This window comes from Quercus lobata, chromosome 3, assembly GCF_001633185.2.
Source record: "Quercus lobata isolate SW786 chromosome 3, ValleyOak3.0 Primary Assembly, whole genome shotgun sequence".
NCBI classification, from domain to species: domain Eukaryota; kingdom Viridiplantae; phylum Streptophyta; class Magnoliopsida; order Fagales; family Fagaceae; genus Quercus; species Quercus lobata.
The window spans coordinates 55,350,422-55,370,922 of NC_044906.1; the positions used below are offsets into that span (position 1 = coordinate 55,350,422).

A 20,501-nucleotide genomic window follows, 5' to 3' on the forward strand; every position below is an offset into this window, starting at 1 on the left:
AAAGTAGCAGTAGAAAAGGAAAGTATTTTGGTAAGAAAAAGATAATTTCTTTAGTTGGTTTGGGTTTTAACCAAATGTGGAAAATCAACAATGCTAAGGCTGTTGGGTTAGCTGTTCTATTCTGAAAAAGTTGTCCCTATTGTGAGACAGTTGAAGATAAGTTGTTGCAGAAGCAGAAGCAGATGTCAGATGTCAAACTGCTGGAGTTACAAAGTTATTGGTCTGTTCTATTACAACACTAATGACTGGTTGAAAGTTAATGAAGCTTTAGTGATTTAGTCAAGGTTTCACTGTGTTGTGACTTAATCTTTGTGAGCAAGAAGAGCATTTAATGCTCTGGTCTGCTGGTAGAGAAATATTAGGTCTGATTGTGGCAGACAGCAGCTGGATATTAGAGATATCATGAATATTATATGTATATGGAGATCAAGGATAGCCAATCAGATTAGACCATGTGTTTGAGTTGAATTTTAGCTGAAAGTAGTAATGTAGTTTATGTAGAATAATATAATGAAAATTTTAAATTTGTATAGGAACAGTTGGAGGTTGAATGAATAGCTATTTGTTCAGCATTTAGATGGCTGGAGATATTGAGTATTTGTCATATGATGAATATTAAGTTTTAGAAAAAGAGTAATGGAGAATTTTATCATTTTAAGTGCTATGTGATAAGAGATGCTTACCATATATTACCTACTACACACGGACTCGTTAGAGTTCAGGGAGTTGGAGAAGACATGCCAAGTAACATGTTTCTTTTGTTAACTTTAAACCACTGGAGTTTTACTAAACATACCTCTTGACCCTCCAAACCACGAATTCCAAAATTTCCCCAAAGAGATTCATGAGCTTGGATCATAAGCCGAAGATGAGATGATATACCTTGGGTTTTATTGTCATTTTGTGTGAATATGAGTTTTTGTTGAAGAAGCCTCTTGCCATGAATATGAGAGAGGTAATATGGGCCATGACTTTTGATTTATTGCTTGAACTCAATCCATATGTTGATGTTGATGATGTCATGGGTTATGATCCAAATTGATGAAGAGGAAATGTGGACCATGAATCCGCCTCTTGAAGTAATGATCTTGTGGGCCATGTGAGCCCAATCCATGAGATATAAGCTTATTTTGGGTTTTAAATAGATTTATCCAAAAAATCAATAATATGTTGTGGCATGGGTTGCCAATGATGTAATGCCATGTGAGGCGAAAAAAAAGTCCTCAAAAATGGGTATTTAAGCTTGTGGTGGTGTGATGGAGTTAATGTTGAGGCTAAGGCTTTTATGGGTAAAAAGATGTTTGTGATTGATTAGGAAGCATTTATGGGCTATGAATATGTAGAAAAAGAAAATGAATGTCTAAGGCTAAGACCTTGTTTGGGAGGAGAGAATGGAATGGAAAGGAATGAAAAGAATAATTTTAAAATATTATTCCCTTCCCTTATTTGGGAGTTTTAATGGAAGGAATAGAAAGTTTATTCCCTTGTTTGGGAGTTTGAGTGAGAGGGAATGGAATGGGTAGTAGGAAACACTCATTCCTCTCTATTCCCTTAAAACCTCAAATTTTCATTCCCCCCGAAATTAGGAGGAATGGGAGGGAATGAAATTAGATTTAATGAATTTTTTACAAAAACTCTCAAAATACCCCTATATATTTAACCATTTGTTTTAAAATAAGGGTCTAATAGTAATATTGTCATAAAATGATTTAATTCCATTCATTCCATGTTATTCCCAAACAATATTACTTACATTCTATTCATTTTTATTAATTTTCATACATTTATTTTAAAACATCAAATCAAGATTACTTAATTCCATTTCATTTCATTCATTTCCCTTACTTAAATACATTCTATTCCATTCAATTCCATTCCCTTCCCTTATGATCATTCAATTCCATTCCATTTCATTTTCTTATTGAATGTTCAAATAGTGTGTAAAACACCTATAAATGTTTATACCCCCAATTTATAAATTATTAACACAAGCTTATAATAAAAAAATATATGTGCGGAATATGAAAATAAGCTAAAACAGAATAGGTAAAACAATCTAAACCAAAATTAATCAAAACTACAGCAGTAATTAAAAGACAAAGATTAAGGGAAGAGAGATGCAAACACAAAGACAACACAACGATGTGTTATCGAAAAAAAATCGAAGTCCTCGGCGAAAAACCTCTCCGTCGCCCTCCAAGCGGTCAATAATCCACTAGAGAATAAAGTTGGGATACATGAATAGCTGAAAACCCTCCAAGCCTAATCTACCCAATGCACCTAAGCCCTCCAAGCTTCTTGCTCCAACAGGGTTACGCCGAACCTTGTCTTCTCTAGCTTACTGGATCCTGCAATAGCTCATTGCATCAACTAAAATGAAATGGTCCCTTCTGAACTGCTTCCCAAGCACCAAATAACTTTCTCACAGATATGAGTATGGTGAGATAAGGATTTGGCTAATGTACCTCTCAAGGATATAACAATGGAAAGGGTGAGAGTAGAGGAATTTGGAGAATCAAAGGATGAAGATTGTGGATGAGTCAATTTTGTTTTTCTTTAGGGTTTATCTCTTAAAATTCTCTCTGGAAAGCTTTCTACATTTCGTGGGTATAAGGGTATTTATAGTAGGGTGTGTATGGAATGCGAAGAGTCAGTTAAAACCAAATAGGGTGTTTTGGTGACTCGAGCTCGTGATTGGAACGAGTTGCAAGTTTGAGTCACGAGCTAACTGCCTTGCCAGACTGGAGGTTTTGTCTTGTAGTGCAACAACTGGCGTGACCCTTCAACTCCCCCTACATGCTTCACACGTGTGCCATTCTAGTGACTTACCAGTCGTGAGATCCAGTCGCGAGGCTCTTCTTGATTGCACACTCTTGAATTTTTCTTCACACTCTCTCACACACTACCTTTACATGATTTCCACCTAAATACAGGGTTTCTACATGCTGAATTATAAGCAAATTTGGTACGGAATAAAGTCAACAAAATGATTGAATAAATTCAACTTTACACTTATGAACTCCCAAACGAAGCCTAAGTGAGTGTGGGCTAAAGGGAATGATTTATAAGTTTGGGAAGAGTTGAACCACAAACAAAGTGACAAGAAAGTCAGAAATTTTAGAGGGGTTTGATGTGTCTATTTTAAGGTGCTGGATTTTTTGAGAATATGGAATGTGATGTTTATGGGTAAGTGCATATGAGCATTTATGGACTAAGACTAGTTTCTGAACTAAGAGACTGACTTATGGGCTGAAAATAACATGATGGGTGAAGAATTTTATGATAAGATTTGTTGTCCTCCATGAGTTGATGGTATTTCCCTTTTATAGTGAAACTTACGGGATTGATTAGCAAAAGTCCAAAAACGTAGGACTGATTAGAGGTAGGACAACAGACTTAATTATCCTAGGATTTGGCTTAAAATGGGATATTTGCTTTTGGGGTTGTTTTGCTTCTTTGGGCAACGTCACACACGAGTAAAAATCAACATAATTTTGCATTAAATGCTAAGAATTCTGAGATTATATTCAGCCAATGAGATTAAGGCAAGTATTAAGGACGAATTCTAGTACTGCAACTGAGATTTGGACCCTAGAAAGTAGTACTCAACACCCTAAGCCAAGTGTCAATGTTTAAGTCCACTTCAGAGGGTTTCGTTGGAGATCTCTTTATGCCCTCCAAACCACATATTTCCAAATTTTCTCCTTTAGGATTCATGGGCTTGGTTCACGAACCAATTACATACATTTTTAATAATAAAACAAACTATTTGGTTGAGGATTTCATGAGCTTGGAGGTCTTAGTTATGGCTTCCTTGAGTTGTGACCAAAACTTAGGGAAGAAGGGTATTTATTGCCCATTAGCCTTTTAGGTGTCAGCCTCTAGTACTGTTCATGTCAGAGTTGGCAATGGGACAGGTGGCCAGCTCTTAATTTGGTTTGGGAGCTTGGTTGCTTCTTAAGGTGACCTTCAGCAAAAAGCAAAACTGAATGGAGTTCTCTAGCGGGGTCAGTTTGCACACATGGGCTGTTTTGGCTGAGATTTCATGTTGGGCTTGGCCATGAGGGCTGAGTATTTTGGTGGGCCTTTGACTTGGTGGTTCTCTCAACTTGGGCCTATCCTTTTGCTTTCTCATTGTGAGTCTTACAAAATAGATAAAACTACCATATATTGTCATGGATTTTTATTCCATATGGGCTTTAGTTGTTAATAGAAATAAAATGAATCTATGAGCTTTAATAAATATTTATGATAAGTTTTGGGTATTAATTTTCATGGGCTTTAAATAACAACTTGTATAGTTTTTCATAATTTTTGTTACAGATTATTTTTGTAAATAATATTTTCTTTGGGCTTTTAAATAATGACCTCCTATATTTCTTGAGAATAATATTTACCATGGGTTTTAAATAGAGGCAATATCCATGGGTTTCAAATATGGTGACAACCACTATAGTGGAATAATGTGATATTCTCGTGGTTTTTTATCATAATATGCTTGTAAGGTGAGTAATTGTCATGAGTTTTGGAAATAAATATTATGAATGTTGTGCTGAAAGATAGATAGTGAACATGAGTTTATAATATGATATGAAATAAAAAAATGTCATGGGTCTAATATAAATAATCATAACTTTCCATGGGCTTTTATAAGATGATTGTCATGGGTCTTGAGAATAAATAATTCATAAATTCCATGAGCTTGTAATATTATAGTAATAAGTTTAAGAATTTAAAGTATTGTTCATTATTGGACTTTTAAGTGAAATAATTATGATATAGTATTTTGCCAAGTATTAATAACATTGGGCTTTTGATAAAATAGTGCCAAGTAGTTAGTTTGAACTTTTAATAGTGCCAACGTAAGTTGAGTTTTTGATATTGCCAATAAGAATTGGGTTTTGATATTGCCAGCGAGAACTGGGCTTTGATATTGCCAATGAGGATTAAGCTTTGATGTTGCCAATGAAAATTGAGTTTTAAATATTGCCAGCGAGAACTGGGCTTTGATATTATTAATGTAAATTGAGTTTTGGATAAATAAATTGCCATGAGTTTAAACCATGAGCTTTGATTATGAATTTGAATTTCATTGATAAAATTGTTTTGTCATGGACTTGAATCATGGGCTTTTCAAATATTGCCAAATATAAGTATTATTGGGCTTTAAATATAATAGGATGTGTGTATTGGACTCATAGGGCTAGTTTTGGGCTTAGCTAAATAATGATAATAAAATTAGATAAAATATGAGTTTTTTGGGTTTTTTGTGATAGTTTATATCATGACCCAATTTTGATAATGAGATATGAAATATTTGTGAATAACATAACAATAGAGCAAAAAATATTTGGGAAAACCCAATAACTTATTAGTGGTATTTGAAAATAAATAGGTGGTACTTAAATAAAATTAGGTGTGAAAAAAATGGTACCCTAACATTCGTTAAACCCTTTTTTTCCCGAGGAAAAGTAGACCAATCGAAAAGCGACCTTTCTCTTAAGTCGAGGACACCCTTTATTCACATTTTTCCCCAGGAACACGTTGAAGAAAATGCAAAGCTCAATGTAACAGTCACCTCTGCATTAATGAGCTCTCCTTACCTAATGTTAGTTATATTAAATGCTGAATGACTAGCTTGAACAATAGAAACACCCCCTAAAGTCCTTCTTCATGATCAAGAAATAACAGGATAAGGGGCTGATGTGACAAGTTTCCCCCTAAATCCAACTAAGAGCTAGATAGCTAGAAGAGGAAGGGAGATGACTATAGAAGGAGGAGGAGAGCAATAGAAAGGGGGATCTAGAAAAAAGACCTAAGGAAGAACAAGAGAGAGAAAGTTAGGAATTCTTTGTACCTTGGGAATACACTTTTCCATATATAAATATTTGATTTAGTTGCTTTTTATCTTCAACTATCTTACTAATCTTCCCACAATGGATTTTTGTTTCCAATGTTTTAAAAATTAGTTGTGTTGATCAAGAACTTCCATCCAAATTCACTTTTTGGTGTTTTTGATGCCCACACTATCTAACTATTTAAGATATTAGCTTCTCATTTATTATTTTGAGTATTTATTTTTTTCAACATATGACGTATGTTTTATAATAAATGTTTTTTATTTTTTATTTTTTATTTTTTTAGTCATTAAGCTAAAATATCAATATGGTTTTTAGTGTGGGTAGGGTTTGAACATTTTTTTTTTTTTTTGAGAAACATCCGGGTTTAAATATGATATCTCTTATTCAACAACTTCTCATATATGATTCTCAAATTATTAAAAAAAAAAAAAAAAAAAAAAAAATCTCATATAGGTTAGAGAGTTTTAACTTATGACGTCCATCCTTGATGATAGCTCTTTATCATCAGACTAAGACACCAATTGGTTTTTAGGGTATGTTTGGTAGACAGTAATAGACACTGTAATGTAATAGTTATTCCTATGGTTTAGCTATTCAGTAGTTTTGTCATGTTTTTATTACAAGGAATAATCATTTCTTATGAATAGTTATTCTTTAAAATGAGGAATAACTATTCATTTCTAAAAGTGATGTTATAGCCATTTCTTAGTAGGTGTATTAATTACTGCAATTAATATATTTCTAAATAAATAAACTTTCCATATGTATATAACAATTATGAAAATAAAAAATTATAAAAAACAACTAATCTCTTTTTCAAATTGAAAAAAAAATGTTATTTTTAGGAAATATAATTATATGAGTAAAATATTTCCTAAAATATATCTTTAGTTTGATTTAAAATATTTTCATTTCATTATTTTCAAGGTTCTATTATTGTGTTGTTATCAAATAAATAAATAGTAATAAACATTATTGTAAGGACACGATTCTTTTGCGGCCCAATAATGATGTTGGGCTTGCACATGAAAGATCCCTCACAATATGATTTGTAGAGAGTAGGCTTGAAAAGCTAGCCGTTGGGCACGGGGCGATGTTCCGGTCTTGATTTTAAAGGAATTCATATAGAAAGAGGAGTTGAGTTTGAACATTTAAGCCCTACAGTGTCGCATCCTATGGGGTTGGACTCTTCGGACTTGATCCGAGGATCATTAAGGTCTTACCCCGATTACCCGACGATGGGTTTTTCTGTGATGTGCAGGTGTTCTCCTGATGTTTTCCCCCATGGAGTCCCTTTTTTTGGAGGTGGAATGGGCCTCCCCCTAGATTTACTTACTTCTTTCTTTTATACTCGCCTGCGTTAGCTGTCCTTCGTCCACGTTTAGGGTCAACCTTTACAAGACTGATATTTGTCCCATCAGTCTAATCCCGGAATTGTTGGGGATGATTGATAAAGCTGAAGAATACGGCTCTGCTAGGTGCAGAGTCTTATCTGGGAAGGGTCATAAGGGTAACTTTCCCAAGACATTTTAGGTCTCTTTTCAAGTTTAGTCCTATACCAGTTTTACCCTTTTTTTTTCCGGTGGGATTCTGGATCTGCCGAGGACTGAACTGTCCTCGGCTGTATTCCAAAACTGTCTTGTGCTCTATGTTATCGGGCTTGGGCCATAGCTCTCCTCGGCTTGGGCCTTCGGATTCTCCACGAGCAAATGTGCCTGACCCATAAATTATTGGGCCTCACAATTATATTACAACATTTTGTATTCATTGTAATATCTATTTTTATTCCTATGTAATTACCATTACAGTTTACTAAACGTGCACTTAGTGTAGGTAGGGATTGAATCCAGATTTCTTATTCAATTATCAGAGACTTTACTAGTGGAGCTAACTATAACCTACAAATCTTATATAGCTTATAGACAATTAAATTGCAACAATTTTTTTTTCTCTGAATTAAATTGCAACAACTTTCGATTTAAACAAGCTGGCCAACTGATGAATTTTTTTTCTTATTACACATGAACCGTAAATGAAATACAGCCCATCTAAAACATCTTGTGGACTAAAATAGACTATTAAATGTAAAAACATAAACTTTAAAGCACTATTGATGGGCTGCTAGGTGGCGTCTGAACCTGCATATCATAAAATTTTGATCCAGGGAGGACATAATAAAACACTGTGGTCTGTCAACTACCTTTCACCAAACATTGCAGTTTGCAAACACGTAATATAGTCCATTCATAACCACCCCTTGCAGATCATATGAATCAAAAGTTAAGGCAAGTGAGTATTGAACACTGTCTTAGTCAATCATTTTCTTTAAGAAAAAAAAAACTTACTCGAAAAAGATAACATTTTCTGTTTAATGTAATCCGCCAGTTGGTTTAATTAGTGTGTGTTTGACTCTGGTTTAAAAAGTCAGCTTATTTTACTATGCAGTTTATTTTTGCTACTATTCATGGTCCCATTGTATTTTTTTTGTACTATTTATGAGTCTTACTGTACTATTTCAGCTAACTTTTACTTTTATCTACCATATTTTCAACAAAAAATTTCCTGTTTCAGTAAAGTAAGCAAATCTCAAATAGATCCTTCATATATTGTTAAGGGTATTTTATTGTTGGCTCAATCCATAAAATCCTTTTGCAGCTCTGCCTACACAAAAAAATTATTGGTATCTTGGCATAATTATAAAGAACAATAATCATGGGTGGGTTCTCATTAGTTCAATTGTTAAAATATCTTGTCCTTGAATATGAGATCTAGGGTCTGAACTTTGCGGTTCTACTTACACAAAAATTCAATTGGTACATTGGTTTGATAATAAAGAATAATAATCATGGATGAGTTCCCATTAGCTCAACTAGTAAAATGCCTTGTGATTGAATTTGAGATATAGGGCCCAAACTTTGTGACTTTGCCTACACCAAAAACTAATTGGTGTATGGCCTAATGATAAAGAACAATAATCATGGGTAGGTTCCCGCTAGCTCCACCAGTAAAATCTCTTATTGTTGAATATGAGATTTAGTATCCAAATTCTATGGCTCTACTTATATTAAAAACCAATTTGTGCCATGACCTGATGATTAAGAACAAAAATCCTAAGTAGGTTTCGGTTAGCTCAATTGGTAAAATATTTTATTGTTGAATATGAGATTTAGGGTTCAAACTCTGTAGTTTTACTTACACTAAAAACCAATTAGAATCTTGGCATGATAATAAAAAACAACAATTATGGAATAGACCCATAAATCCAATCTTGGAACTCATAAGAGCATCTACAATAAGGGTGCTAGATTAACTAAAAACTAAAAAGTCAATTTAGCAACCAATACTGGGAAAACATGTTCTACAACAAAGAAGGAAAATTTAAAAAAAATTGAGTTTGTGCTAGAGATAGCAGCTCACTTTAGTTTAAGCTCAAAACAAAATCAATTGTTTATTCAAAGGAACACGCGTGATTGGGGTGGCTAATTTGTGTGGGGAAGTTTTATTTTATTTTAATAAGTTGTTTATATTTATTTTAATGGGATGAATGTAAAAATAAAACTTTTAATGTAGAGTATATTGTAAAATAAGTGGTTAATAGATAAAATGATTTTTTTTTTTTTCCGGATAAAATGATTTTTTGAATTGCTTAAATTTTTTGAGAATTGAATGTGAATGCTAAAACCTAAGATTAAGGACTCGTTTGATAATATTGTTCTAGTAACATTGTTTATATTTTTTAAAAATACATGTAAATAAAAAAATATATAAAAATATATATAATATTGTTTAAACAATGGAAATTGTTGTTTAAAATTCATTATCAAACAGCCCTAAGCAATTGGCGCAATCGAGGGCCGGCCATGATGTGTAGTGACAAAAACAGGGATGTCGTGTCGTCCTCTTACCTTACCCACCAAATAAATTACTCCTACATTTATTAACAAAATTAAATCAAGGCCCCATTCTCGCCCCTATCGCCCCTATATATTTTTTTTTAAAAATTAAAATTAAAATTTGTTCAAAATTTTCAAATGTATAAATTATCCGCCTTGGCTTAAAAATGGGTTAATGACCTTTCTCACTCACTTCAGACACAAATTTCCCTCCCAAATTGCTGTTTGGTGAGACAGAAAAAAAATGAAAGAAAGTGAAGGAAAGCACAACAAAGAACGAAACCTACTAGCTCTCACCGGAGCCGCTGCTCTTCTCGCTCTCGCTGCCAACCTCGCTTTCTCAGCCTTCAACTCTCACAGGAAAAAGACAAAGAAAAAAGGTCTTCTCTTTTTCTCTTTTCTTTCACTCAAATTTTCCACCTAACCAAACACAAACTACACTAGTTTCTTTATACTGTTACTGTTTGATTCTCTAATTTAAAATTTTTTGTTTTGGTTCCAGATCTTCCGGGCTCGAATGTCCGTGTTAATCTTTCGCCATCGGAGATTCTCCGATTGGCGGACCGAATCATCGCGAAATCTAAGGCGGTTCATGATAAAGTTGCTTCTGTTCCTCTTGACAAGGTATTGACAAACTCGAAGCTTGTTTTCCACATTTTGATTTGCGAAATTTCTCGTTTTTGAAGTTTTGACTGTAGTGCTGGTTTTGAAATGTGCAGGTTTCGTATGTGAACGTTGTTTCTCCTCTGGCGGAATTAGAGGCGGAGCAATTTCCGCTTATACAGTCTTGCGTGTTTCCGAAGTTTGTTTCCACTTCAGATGAAGTGCGCAAAGCCAGTGCTGAAGCTGAGCGTAGACTAGATGCTCATGCTCTCATGTGCAGGTTTTGTTTGTTAATTTGTTTTGCTTTTTCAATGAATTGGTGCAATATGATAAGGCTTTTAAAGTTGTGTGACATTTCCATAATACCATATATTATATATCATATGTGCTATGGGTGCTTTAGCTCGAAAATCGAAAAAAGACTGCAGCTTGACATGCTTAACTTAAGCTGATTAGAAATGTGATTTTTAATTCTTTTTGATAATGTAGGAAATCTTTATAAAGAAGAGACATTTGGACTCGCGTTTAGCCACTAGAACGTTAATGGGCAATTGACCCCACCCGCTAGAACCATTTGATTGAGAAATGTGATATCAATGGAAGATTGTGAGAGAAAATACTAAACTAATGCTAAAATGAACTCTAGCAGTCCAGCTCAAGTAGTTCCACTTCCCCTCTAAGAATGGGATGGAGGATCTGGTCAATGGTTTAAGACCAATTGGGTTCGGGTGTAATCTGAAAATTAAAAATTTAATGACTACAACTTACATTAAATAGTTGTATCTAGTGCACAAAGCGTGTCTCTTTGGGTGGAAAGAATTTGCTGTTGTACCAAAGCCCAACATCTAACACTAATCCTTACATTGTTTTTGAAAAGAAAAAAAAAGGATTTTTACTTTTTTGCTCACTTTTTTTAGTATGGAAATAAATCTGTGCTATTTCATGCAATTTAATCAGCATGCGTGAAGATGTATACCTTGTCATCAAAGCTGTTGCTGCAAGGGGGGAATGGACGAGCGCTGAAGCTAAATGCTATATTCAGAGTCTGGTAAGGACACAGCCACATTTACATGCTCAGCTTCTATGTCTGTGCACGCGTGATCCCATACATGTGTATTACTTTCGTTGGTCAAATGTATTGATTTTGTAAAAGTTGTTTGTACTTCTCGATTAGTTAGTAGCTTTATGGTACTTAAAATGGATGATTACTCAATATCATCCATGGAACACGAGCACCATCTTGAATTTGAATGGACATAATATATATGTTTGGTTGATAAATGTCAAAAGATTTTAATAATCTGCATCAAAAGTTAGTTCTGGATGTTGATTCTTTCCTGATCAGTGACAGGTGAGAGAATTTGAGCAGAATGGTTTGAACCTTACTGTAACCAAGAGAGAAGAAGTGCAGCGCTTGAGAACTCAAATGGATGAGCTAAGCTTGCAATATATAAAAAATCTGAATGATAAAAGTACTTTTCTTCTCTTCAGTGAGGCTGAGTTAGCTGGGTTACCGCTAGAGTTCTTTAAGGTTTGATATGTTTATTCTTTCCTCATCAATTTTCCACTATTCCAGATTTGCTTTTCTTCTACTTAGTAATGGAACTAATGAATAGACTCCTTTCCCTTTGCCTTATCCAAATAATATTTCGGGCAGTGTTAATTTTGTTTTTAGGTGTGTGCTTGTAACTAGTAAATTCTTTTATAATAATGGTCTGAAGTAATTTACAATTCTATGTCAAGATTATCAAGAAGCATACCTCTGCTTGTGTTGAAAGGGATCAGTTGATAGGGACCAGACCCTGCATATTTGTTCAATTATGTGATATTGGACAATGCCTGATGCAAACTAACCACATGAAGATGTTGAACAAACATTTTTCTTAAATAATTTAATATGAGAATGGCCACACCAGAAATAAAGGCAAATTGAAGATTTAAAGAAAGATCTAAATATTAAATATTTATTGAATATGGTATGTACTGCCGATGCTCAATCATATCAAGACTGACCTATGGTTTAAATGTTGTTGATATTCTTCTCAATGAAATATGATTTTTAATTTAAACCTTAACTCAAGCAAACCATGTCCAAATAAAGGGGTGTGTGAAAGCTCATTACTGCATAATCTCTTCATGCTATAAGGAAGTCAATGTATTTTCATTGTAATGTATTGTGTGCTGAAATGACTTTGTTCCTGGGCAGGGCTTAGACAAAGCTGAAAATGGTAAATTCAAGGTCAACCTGAGAAGTAATTTTGTTGCCGCAGTGCTGGAACTCTGCAAGGTATTACATTCTGGTATCATTAATTGTGCTCTGCTCTGTGCTGGTACCAAATTTACTATGATATGTCAATCTGCATATGTTAATGGAATCAATGAATGCATTTACTGGCATACTGTGCTTTTTGGTTATTGAATCTTGGATGCATTTCCATGTTAAATGCATAATTATAATAATCATATCTGAAAGAAAACATATACCTATATATATATATGAGAAAAAATTTAATCATTTTTATGTTTTGTTGTTTTGGCCTGTAATTATTTTATATTAATTCTTGCTTTGATTGTTTGGGACATGTATTTGTTTTGTTAACAAAATCAATTTTGAGCCTGTGAAGGTAGGAAGGACAAGGAGGATGGTAGCTGTGGCATATGGGAAGAGATGTGGAGATGTCAATCTTTCCGTCTTAGAAAATTTGGTATGAATCCATTAGATCAGTTGTAAGTTTATAAGATATATAAAGCTGAAACCGAGCCCCTTTTTTAACAACTTTTTTTCCGAGTTTCTTAAATGCAATCAAGAAGTTAGAATACATATGGCAGACCCTAACTAACTTGTTGAGGATTCATAGCGGACTCCAAAATTTTGGGACTAATGTTTTGTTTGTTGTTAAATGCAATCAACAAGTTGATTTTATTAGTTGAGCATATGTAGATCAACTTGTGACTTAATCCTGTCTTTCAGCACCAAAATTATTTATTTCCAAGACTTTTCAATTATTTGCCATTAATGTTTATTGAATGTATTAATTGTAAAAGAAATCACAATGGGCTTCTTTGAAAACCAAGACATTGTGGTTGTTTTGAGGAAAACTTCTAAATTGCATGCCACAAGTTTAGCTTTTGGTTGGCAACTCTAGGAAATCTCTTATTGTCAAAGTTCTGATTGGCTTTGGTATTTGAATGTTATTAGATGATTCCTATCAGGTGTTGTATGCATATTACTAAACAGGATTCTTGTTGGAATATCTTCAAAAATTTAAATAAGAGAGCAGGATTTTCTGCTTGAGGCTTGAGTTTTTCTTCTGCCTTCTACTAATATTTTTTTGGCTGTTATGCATTGATATTCTTTTCTTATGATTCAGGTCCAACTGCGCCATAAATATGCTCGATTACTTGGCTATTCAAACTATGCAGACTATGCCGTGGATCTTAGAATGGCAAAGACAACATCAAAGGTTTAAATAATGTTGCGTTCTCATTAAAAAGTGATGACGTACAATATTACTCTTAAGGCCAGAATTATTATTATTCTTTATTTTTCATAGTTCAATAGTTACAATAATGGGGGAGGGGGGATTTGAACCTTGGATGTCTTTGTTAAAAACACTAGGGGGTGCCAATTGAGCTACAAGGCTCTTGGTTTTAAGTGATAATGTGCAATTTTACTCGAGTCCAGATTCAAATAATGCCTTGTAGTGTGTACTTTTTTGCTCAGTACTTTTTTAGATGAAGCTTGCATTGACTTTCTGTGAATCTTCCTATTGTTCCAGGTATTTGAGTTCTTAGAGGACATCTCCATCAATTTAACAGACTTGGCGACTAAAGAACTTAATCTGTTGAAAGACTTAAAGGTTATTATTTTTCCCTGTGTATTTATACTTAAAGAATAGAATGTGCTTGTAATATGTTCTCCTCTGCGACAGTTTGTTTCTTGTCTGATTGGTTTTCTTTCTGATGGTTCATCAGAAGAAAGAGGAAGGGGAGGTTCCATTTGGAATTGAGGATTTATTATACTATGCAAAGAGAGTTGAAGAACAGAAGTTTGATATTGACTTTGGAGCTCTTAAGCAATACTTTCCTGTCAATTTGGTCTTATCTGGGGTCTTCAAAACATTCCAAGACCTTTTTGGTAAATATATATTTTCACTTTGGATGAGATTTGGAGTGTCTTTATAATATATTCTCACCCCTTTATCTTTATATATTTTATGTTGTCCAGTTGACTTATTCATTTCAATTTCAATAAGTAGTGATACTCACCCCTATATCTTTGCTTCATACAGGTTTAAGGTTTGAGGAAATTTTGGATGCTGAGGTTTGGCATGGTGATGTTCGTGTATTTTCAGTTTTTGATTTAAGTTCTCGTGAACTCTTCGGTTATTTCTACCAAGATATATATGCAAGGTTGGTTTTACTTAAATATGTTTTTTTAAAATCTAATTTTCAGCTCTTGATTTATTACTGGTTCGTTTGAGTTTGAAAGAAATGGCCATATGTTGTAACTTGGATAGGGAAGGAAAATATGGTCAGACCTGTGTGGTGGCTCTACAAAATGGTGCATTATCATCAAATGGTGCACGGCAGGTGATTATTATAACCCTAATGGCTCTGCTTTACTTTTGTGGAACTAAAAACTGTATAATATGTGAAGCCAAATCTTATGGTGTTGGATTGGACTTCTCAAGTATTTATCTTGTAATGCACTCCATCTGTTTGGAAAGATGGAATCAAATGATGAATATTTCCACAAAAGAAATATATAAATTTTTGGTAGTAAGCTGTGTCTGTGGAAGTAGAGAAACTGTATAATTCTGGATGTGTTTTCTTGGTGCATACCTAATGCCCTTGTTTTCCAAATGATTTCTTATTGCCTTTTTAACCTCAGGCAATTTAATTAACTTTTGCATATTCAGATGGGAGCATGTGTGTCTGTTCCATGGCTTTAAGGTAGATTTGGGGTAATAATAATAAATAAATATGCATGACAAGGCAGAAAGATAAGTCTACAAATTGGACTATCAAAGGTTACTCTGTGTCTCTTGGGGAACTTATTAGAACCCTTTGTGGAGCCTGCTTTTTCTTTTCCATAGGCATTATTTCTATTTTTTTATTATAATAATTTCCAATTATTGCATTTATGCTTATGGTTTTCCTGTGCTTCATCCCTTCATGTTATCTGAATAAATGAATTTGTATTACGTAAATTATTAAACCTAGGTTTCTGCAATTAGGTACCAGTGGCACTACTTATTTCTCAATTTGAGAAGGACATCAGTGGCCATCCTGGGTTGTTACGATTCTCTGAAGTGGTTAATCTTTTCCATGAATTCGGACATGTGGTATGTTTTCTTTGATTTTACACTTTATCTACAATCGGAACTTGCATTCTCCTTCACTGTATCTATTTTAGCATTAGAAATTGTTTTAAAATGGACTGTATTTGTTTGGTGTAATGAATTCTAGAAAGAGGTCTCAGTAATGGCAGACTGATTTACTGTATACTTCAGATAACCATTCTCTCAAGGATGTAAAACTTTTCAGAAATAGAGTGAGTCCCCATTTCAGTGGCTAACAGACCCAAACATTTTTGACAGTGGAAAATAATGTTCTTTAGACAATGAGTGTGTGGTTGCTTTTATGTGCGGAACCTAGCTTTTAATATGCAATGGTTTTTCCACACTACTTAGTACTTAATAACAAGATCCACTTCAGTCAATGTCTTTTCACTCAATGTATACTCTTGGCAAATAACTGTTTTTATAGCAGATGTGATAAATTATAATGTCCACTGTGATATGATGTCTCTGTCTTTTTTTGAACTTTAGGTCCAACATATTTGCAACCGTGCATCATTTGCCAGATTTTCTGGGCTGCGTATAGATCCTGACTTTGTGGAGATCCCTGCTCAGGTTCTAGAAAACTTGTAAGTAATAAATCATGTTGTTCCATGTTCTGATTAGATAAAACACAAACTCACCTTTCAATAATCATGAAATTTTAGGTGCTATGAGAGCTTTGTACTGAAGTTGATATCTGGATTCCATCAGGTGATACATGCTTCCAATTGATTCGTTACAAGAAATGCTTGGCCTGTTAATCTGGTCCCCCCTCCTCTTCTTCACTCCACACATACAAAAGTGGCTCTTTTATATAATTTTTTCATTTAATTACCATGATTTGTCTGAATTGTAGGATATCACAAAGCCCATCAAGGATGATATATGTAAATCACTTAAAAGATGGCGACATTCCTTTTCTGCACTTAAATTGAAGCAGGAAATTCTTTATTGTAAGTTCTCTTATTATTCAACTTGCTTAATTAAGACTACGGAATGTTTTGCTTTACTGCTTGAGAGATGGACATTTTTGGAGAACAGATTATGAATGATCAGGATCTGCAGATAATTTCTTTTATAATGTTTGTCTTCTCAGGCCTTTTTGATCAAATTATACATTCTGCCGACAATATTGATGTTGTTGAGTTATTCAAACATCTTCATCCAAAGGCAAGTAACAATTACACTAGTTCCTTTATCAAGTGGCGTTCATAGATATGTAATAACCCTTTGTTCCTCCAGGTGATGTTAGGTTTGCCAGTGTTGGAAGGAACCAATCCAGCTTCATGCTTTCCACGTTCTGCTATTGGTTATGAAGCTGCTTGTTACAGTCGTATTTGGAGTGAGGTGTGGATCTCCTATTTATCACAAGTTCTTGTTGTGTGCAACTACTGTAGAGCAACAAATTTTCTCTAATTGTATTGATCATTATTATTGTTTTACAATTATTGACTTGAATTGCAAAAATGCTGTAATTTATGTCCAAGAATTGCAAAAATGGTTAACTTGAAGGACTTCTGTCCACATTTTCTTTGAATCTAATGATCATTACTGATGCCTCACATATGCCAATAGGTTTTTGCGTCTGATGTATTTGCCTCAAAGTTTCATGGTGATCCTTTGAACCAATATGTTGGCATGCAGTTCAGGAACAAGGTGAATAAATTACATAACTTAATCAACCATTGGCTATATAATATTTTGAAGCATTCAGTTGAATTCATTTGTTATTAAGGACCTCAGGAAGTGTGCCTTTGGGGTCATTTCTTGCCTTTTATTGGCAGTTGTCTCACTCTAAAATCTGTCTGGGCTGAAAATTTACAATTGTTAAGGTCTTTTTTTTTTTTGGTTTGTATTTTAATTTTAATTCTTTTTTATATATATTAATAATATGGCAGGTATTTGGCCCGGGAGGAGCAAAGGAACCTATTGAAGTTCTTTCAGACTTTCTTGGAAGAGAACCATCAATTCAAGCTTTTGTTGACAGTAAATCCGAATGTAGTTTGTAATGCAAATGAATTTTGGTAATGTTTTCTCCCCTCCTCTCTCTGCTTCTGTGAGATAAAATTCAATCAGCATCCTGAAATTTTGTTGTCAGCGGAAACTATAGTTTCTACTTTCAACTATTTAATTATTGAAATTTCATGTTCAATTTGATGATCGCATCTTGTTCTCACTCTTGTAACGATTATATATTTAAAGCAGCAATCAATCTTAGCAAGCACTAGCAGGATGAATGATTAACAGATGAGCATCCTACAGTTTCAATTGCCAGAAAAGTTTTGTTGTATTTATGTTTTGTAGATAAGCCTTCTTCTCAGAATGATACATTTCACTGTTTCTGTAATGCTTATATAACTTATGTATTCAAACATTGAATGCTAAATGATAGCTATTGCTAGAATTATGTTTCAAATTGCATTATGAACTTTGTTAGTGGAGTGTCAATGGAACAATGCTATGAACAAAGGTTCACCCCATGGTGCAGATGTGTCATCTTGGGCATCTCATTATTGTTTTGAACTGTCCCACTTATCTGCTTTGATTGTAGTACGTTGGCAAGGTTGACCTGCATGATGATTTCATCTCTAAATATTCACATTGCTGCTTGTCAAAGAATAATCAGTGAGACTGATCATTTGGTTGCCACAATTTGCTTTCAGCCACTTGAATATAGGCTTCTGTCATGGACTTGAAGTTATAGGCTTCTGTCAATCATGTTTGCGAATATAGGCTTCTGTCATGGACTAAGGTAATGGAGTGCTATCAAATTTGGTTGCATTGTTTGGTCATTATGGTGGTGTCTTCCACTCATTGCCTTAGTCTTGAATTCTTGCATGAGCTCATCGACATCGCTACATACATGGGATACGAGCATGGGACAGCCTAGTTGAATAATGAGAGACTACAGTACCTCCAACAATACCAGTTGACCCGAAAAAGAAAAAAAAAGGACTCAATAGTGCAGAAGAAAATTAAGAAACCTATTATTGTTTCATTCACCCGACTTACCAAATGCGCATTATGTCATTCTTTTCCTTGTGGTCACATGAATTGTATCAAGTTGATGTTTTCAGACATATATTTTGAAGATTGCAAAATCTGCTGTATTTGGAGGACAACAATGTTTTGAAAAGTACAATAACATGGGCCAACAAGCCGAACTTCGCGGGTCCAATAAGCTCATGCCGCTAGGAATAGGATCATGATTGCTTTTGTTTATTCATTGTACAATTCTATTGCTACATGTGCCTTTGAAAAAAAATCCTTTGGCTTTGAGGATTTTTTTTTTTAGATTCCAATTACAAACCCATGATCCCTCCATACGTGCATGCGTGTGCTGGTTGATTTCTGTTTGTGATTTTTATTTTTATCTTTGGTCAAAGTCAACAATAATCAATAAACACGTTCTGTACTCGGTCTAAAAAAATATCACATAAAATTCCTATCTTGACGGTCAAATAATATTAATTATAATATCAAACAATATGTAAAACATGATATTTTAGTGACTAGGACATTTTTGAAGCATATTTGTTGGTCAAATAAACGCAGGCTGCACTCAATTCTGATCTTAGTCCCGTGGAGATGGCGAAGACAACGCATACATTTAATTTCCCAGTTTGACACTCCACCACGAGACTTTGTGTCCAATACTTTTATCTCTGTTTTCTAACTCACTCCCCACGGCAAGTCCAACACAAGGCAAAATGGAAAAAAGCTGAATGGGACCCTACATGTTTTTAAGACTAAATAAGTTGATAAATATAATTATAAGGACACATTTTGTTACCAAACTTTGTAGGTAGAAATTCCCTTCTCATTCTATTTGGTTTCCTTGTTTTATGGGTTAGGTTTTAGATATGCACTAACATTAGCAAATGGACAGGATGATGATGATCCTCTACAATATGAGGGGTATCTTAGACAGTAAATGCATTGAGAAGTACACTTTATTTGAAAAGGGCGCTTCATTTGAGAAGGTATATGCAACGTCCTCATCATATGCGAGTCTTACATACTAATGAAGTCTACATTATATGAGAGACATAATGTATATAATGGATGCAGCATATCATTTTTCACTCTATCTTGATATTGAATGTCACGACTCATGAGTAATTAGAAGGATGGTGAGTCAATGCATAAGGCAGCCAAACAAAAAAGCAAAAGACCCCCTTCTTAGTAACTTCTTCAACACAAGAAAGGAAATGGAAAGATTATTAAAAAGCAAAAAGAAAGTTCCTTTTGGGTAGACATTGGCACATTACTACCAGGAAAAAAAAAATGGTAGCAGTTTAACAGTAATTTTTGTTTGAAAAATAGTAAAAGATATTACAAATTGTTTTTATAACTTTTACAAATTAAGGTGATATCAACAAATGTGATCAACAGATTTTACTTCAAGGGTTCGGTTAACGTATCCTTAGAGTATATATTAATTATTTATTTTAAAAATTTTTTAATAAAAAATTAAAAAAATTATCGAAAAAGGTTAATCACTTTTTTTCACTTTCCTATAAAAAATTTCCTAACATGTACCCTATACGCATAAGTTACTAAAACCCTTACCTTAATTAATTCTTTTTGTTTTGGCAAGTGCATCTCATGTCACACTTTGGTATGTAATTACTAATTAGTAATTACTGGACAGACTCAGCTGGCATTGGTTTTTCACTGGCCGTTTTGTTTTGTCTCGAATTTCAAGTCTCAACTCAAAATCAGCCCAGAAGAAGTAAGTAGAAAAGCAAAGATTTACTGGAATTCAAGAAAAGTAAATTATAAATAACGTACACACA

The 20,501-nt window shown here is 34.0% G+C and overlaps 1 protein-coding gene across 2 annotated transcripts; it reads left to right on the forward strand.

The window, feature by feature from the left end:
* The first annotated feature begins 9,892 nt into the window (after positions 1-9,892).
* LOC115982332 (probable thimet oligopeptidase) lies at positions 9,893-18,803 on the forward strand. Of its 2 annotated transcripts, none has more exons than XM_031104904.1 (21): positions 9,893-10,134; positions 10,257-10,378; positions 10,474-10,637; positions 11,315-11,405; positions 11,709-11,888; positions 12,564-12,644; positions 12,982-13,062; positions 13,729-13,821; positions 14,137-14,217; positions 14,333-14,495; positions 14,650-14,770; positions 14,878-14,950; positions 15,598-15,705; positions 16,192-16,289; positions 16,368-16,413; positions 16,559-16,655; positions 16,799-16,872; positions 16,945-17,049; positions 17,278-17,358; positions 17,601-17,726; positions 18,366-18,803. In XM_031104904.1, exons 1-20 carry the CDS (start codon positions 9,999-10,001, stop codon positions 17,709-17,711), a joined length of 2,106 nt encoding a protein of 701 aa, XP_030960764.1. In that variant the 5' UTR covers positions 9,893-9,998; the 3' UTR covers positions 17,712-17,726; positions 18,366-18,803. The 2 variants fall into 2 exon arrangements, with proteins under 2 accessions (XP_030960764.1, XP_030960765.1); XM_031104905.1 differs by lacking the exon at positions 18,366-18,803 and adding an exon at positions 17,908-18,143.
* The last annotated feature ends 1,698 nt before the right edge of the window (positions 18,804-20,501 follow it).

Bases quoted from the DNA above. Each gene is read 5' to 3' on its own strand.
- LOC115982332 (XM_031104904.1), top strand. From the start codon at position 9,999: ATGAAAGAAAGTGAAGGAAAGCACAACAAAGAACGAAACCTACTAGCT. The intron at 11,406-11,708 runs GTAAGGACACAG...GATCAGTGACAG, and splicing joins AATGCTATATTCAGAGTCTG to GTGAGAGAATTTGAGCAGAA. The intron at 15,706-16,191 runs GTATGTTTTCTT...TTTGAACTTTAG, and splicing joins TCCATGAATTCGGACATGTG to GTCCAACATATTTGCAACCG.